Source organism: Dipodomys ordii, unplaced genomic scaffold (assembly GCF_000151885.1).
Source record: "Dipodomys ordii isolate 6190 unplaced genomic scaffold, Dord_2.0 Scaffold3, whole genome shotgun sequence".
Lineage (NCBI taxonomy): Eukaryota > Metazoa > Chordata > Mammalia > Rodentia > Heteromyidae > Dipodomys > Dipodomys ordii.
In genome coordinates, this window is record NW_012267219.1 from 11,003,612 (window position 1) to 11,006,332 (window position 2,721).

The window sequence follows — 2,721 nt, forward strand, 5'->3', positions numbered from 1 at the left end:
GGGCTTGAACTCTGGGCCTGGGCGCTGTCCCTCAGCTCTTCAGCTCAAGGCGAGCGCTCTACCACTTGAGCTACAGCGCCACTTCTGGTTTTCTGGTGGTTTATTGGAGATAGGAGTCTCACGGTCTCTCCTGCCCGGGCTGGCTTTGAACCGTGATCTCAGATCTCAGCCTCCTGAGTAGCTAGGATTACAGGCGTGAGCCACCAGCGCCCGGCTTGCTTTGTTATTTTTTGTGTGCGTGTGTGACAGTACTGGGATTTGAACTAAGGGCCTTGTACTTCCAAGACATGTGTTGTACCTACTAGAGTCCCACTGCCCGCCTTCCCCCCAGCCAAAGTTTTGGAACCAAACTTTGATAAGATGGTTTTTATGGGAAAAACACTTCTTTAAGGTCAGTATGGTTTTAGTTAAGAACACTTGTCATTTTATGAAAAGATTATTAAGTCACCCATTGACAGCAGTTTCTTTAAAGCTTGCATATTTTTGTGGGAAGGTCACAATTAAAAAATAATGGTGAATATATCTAAACTCATACTGGTTGTTCAAAGACTCTTACACACAAAAATCATATTGAATAAAAGCTTACCTATAGAATCTAAAAAGGCAAATTTCCCATAGACCTTTACAACCTTCAAATTCCAAAGTGCTTGCTTCAAGTGAACAGATTTCTCACCTACTCCTTTAACCTAGTATGATTCTGAATATGTGGTTTTCCTCCCAACTACAGAGATTCCATTCAGTTCTGGTTCATTAGTGTGAATAAGCAGAAGGTGTCTGCTCTGGGAGGTAGCCAGCAATCACAAGGCTGCATTTCAGAAGGAAGAGAGGCTCCACTTTCCACAAATCTTCTAAGACTATCATTGACAGAAAACTGGGAGTAGACTTGGGGAAACCTTTTTTGGCAAAAATGAACCACTGTTAAGTTTAATGTGGCACTCTACCAAAAGTCATTCTCTACCCCTTGGGGGTCTTTTCAGCAGTGGCTGTAAACTGCTGGGGAAAGTTTCATGTTGAGCCTTTGCAATAATTTTGCAGTAGTTTTTTTTTTCATAGTTTTCTATGGATCTGGTTAACTATGTAAAATTGTCCTTTTCAATGACATGACAGTATATCAGTCAGTACTGTTGGTAGTAGTTCATAGCTAAGAAAATGTCTGTCACAAAGGAACAGGCCAACAGAACATTTAATGGATTTTTTAACAAATACCTTATTTGAGGAGCTCACAAGCTCATGACCAGCTATTTCTGGGGTGTAGAGGAGGCCAAAATGTCTTGCTCTTCAGTGTTGAAAATAATTGCTTCTAGAGGCTGTTTATAGTTATAGCCACTCTGGGTTGCTAGACCACTGGTAGCATTTCCCTTTAGAAGAAACACTAAAGTCCTGTGTTTCTTTATGACATTTCACCTCGCTATTAGTCCCTCAAATGACCCAGAACAATCCCTTCCATTACAGGAGAGGTCTTCTGAACATGCTGGAGTTGCGGCTTCAGCATTGACCTACAACTAACGCTATTCAAGAACTTGTAGGGAGAAGCCGTGGAGTGGAGGCAGATGCCTGTGGCTCCTCATTTCCTTCCATGGCTAGTGCATAGCGCCTGGCTTTTCTGGGATCGGGCTCTGGTGTCTCTTCTGCCCATCTTCCCACTCGCCGCACACCTTTGGCCACCTTTGGTGCATTCCGGCAAGGATTGTGATCATAAATGACCAGCTTCAGATTTGACAAGTGGGCCAGGCTGGGAAAGTAACGGATGCTGTTCCGGTCCACATCGATGACTTCCAGGAAGGGCATGTGAAGCAGCACAGGAGGGAAGTCACTCAGCAGGTTGCCTGACAGCCAGATGGTCCTCAACTCACGGAGACGCCTGAGTTGCCCTGGCAACAGACGCAGGGCATTGGAACCTGCATGCAGGGTCTTAAGGAGGCTCAGCTCACACACCACATTTGGCAGGTGGGTCAGACAGTTGGCCTCGATCCACAGGGTTTGGAGATTCTGGAGCAGGCTTAGCTCATCTGGGAGGTCGCAGAGCTTATTGTTGCCCAGGTAAAGGATGCAGAGCTGTTTCAAGGTACACACCACCTGGGGCAGAGCCTCAAAGTTGTTGAAATCCAAAGCTAGGATCTGCAGGTTCTGTAGCTGTCCCAGCTCTGGAGGGAGGCTGTTGAGGTGGTTGTCGCTCAGGTAGAGCTTGACCAGCTCTGTGAAAGCGCACACGTGCACAGGGAAGCGACGTAACTGGCTTCCACTGAGATCCACCATCTTGTCCAGTGGCATTTCCCGGAGGTCTCCAACCACGTAGTTCTGGCAGCGGTCAGCGGGGATGAAGGCCACGAGGGCTTTGATGGTGTTTCCCATATAGAGCTAGCTGCTTGGTGGCCCCTATCCACTGATTCACCCTGAGAGTGGACCTGGTTCTGCTCACTGCTCTAGGACCCATCCTACCTCCCTTTTATAACCTGGGGATCGTGTGACAAAAGCCAGTCACTTTGACAGGGAAAAGTGCTCCTGATAGCAACTTGAGTGTGGGGTGACAGATCTAGCCAACAGGCAGGGTCTGAGAGGCCATGTCTGACTCACATTCTTTCCTTAATCACCTAAGTCCTAATTCCCCTTATCTCTCTCTCTTTTTTTTTCATTTTGAACTGAAAATAAGTATACTTTTTCCCCCCAAATACTGAGACATTGCACAGAATTTGACTGAGCATAAATACATTTAGTTATTTA

At 46.3% G+C, this 2,721-nt stretch overlaps 1 protein-coding gene across 1 annotated transcript; it reads right to left on the reverse strand.

Annotated features, from left to right (window-relative positions):
* Positions 1–1,512: 1,512 nt before the first annotated feature.
* On the reverse strand, positions 1,513–2,352 carry Lrrc10 (leucine rich repeat containing 10). Its single transcript, XM_013018633.1, has one exon. The coding sequence runs from the start codon at positions 2,350–2,352 to the stop codon at positions 1,513–1,515; it is 840 nt and encodes a 279-aa protein (XP_012874087.1).
* Positions 2,353–2,721: the final 369 nt, after the last annotated feature.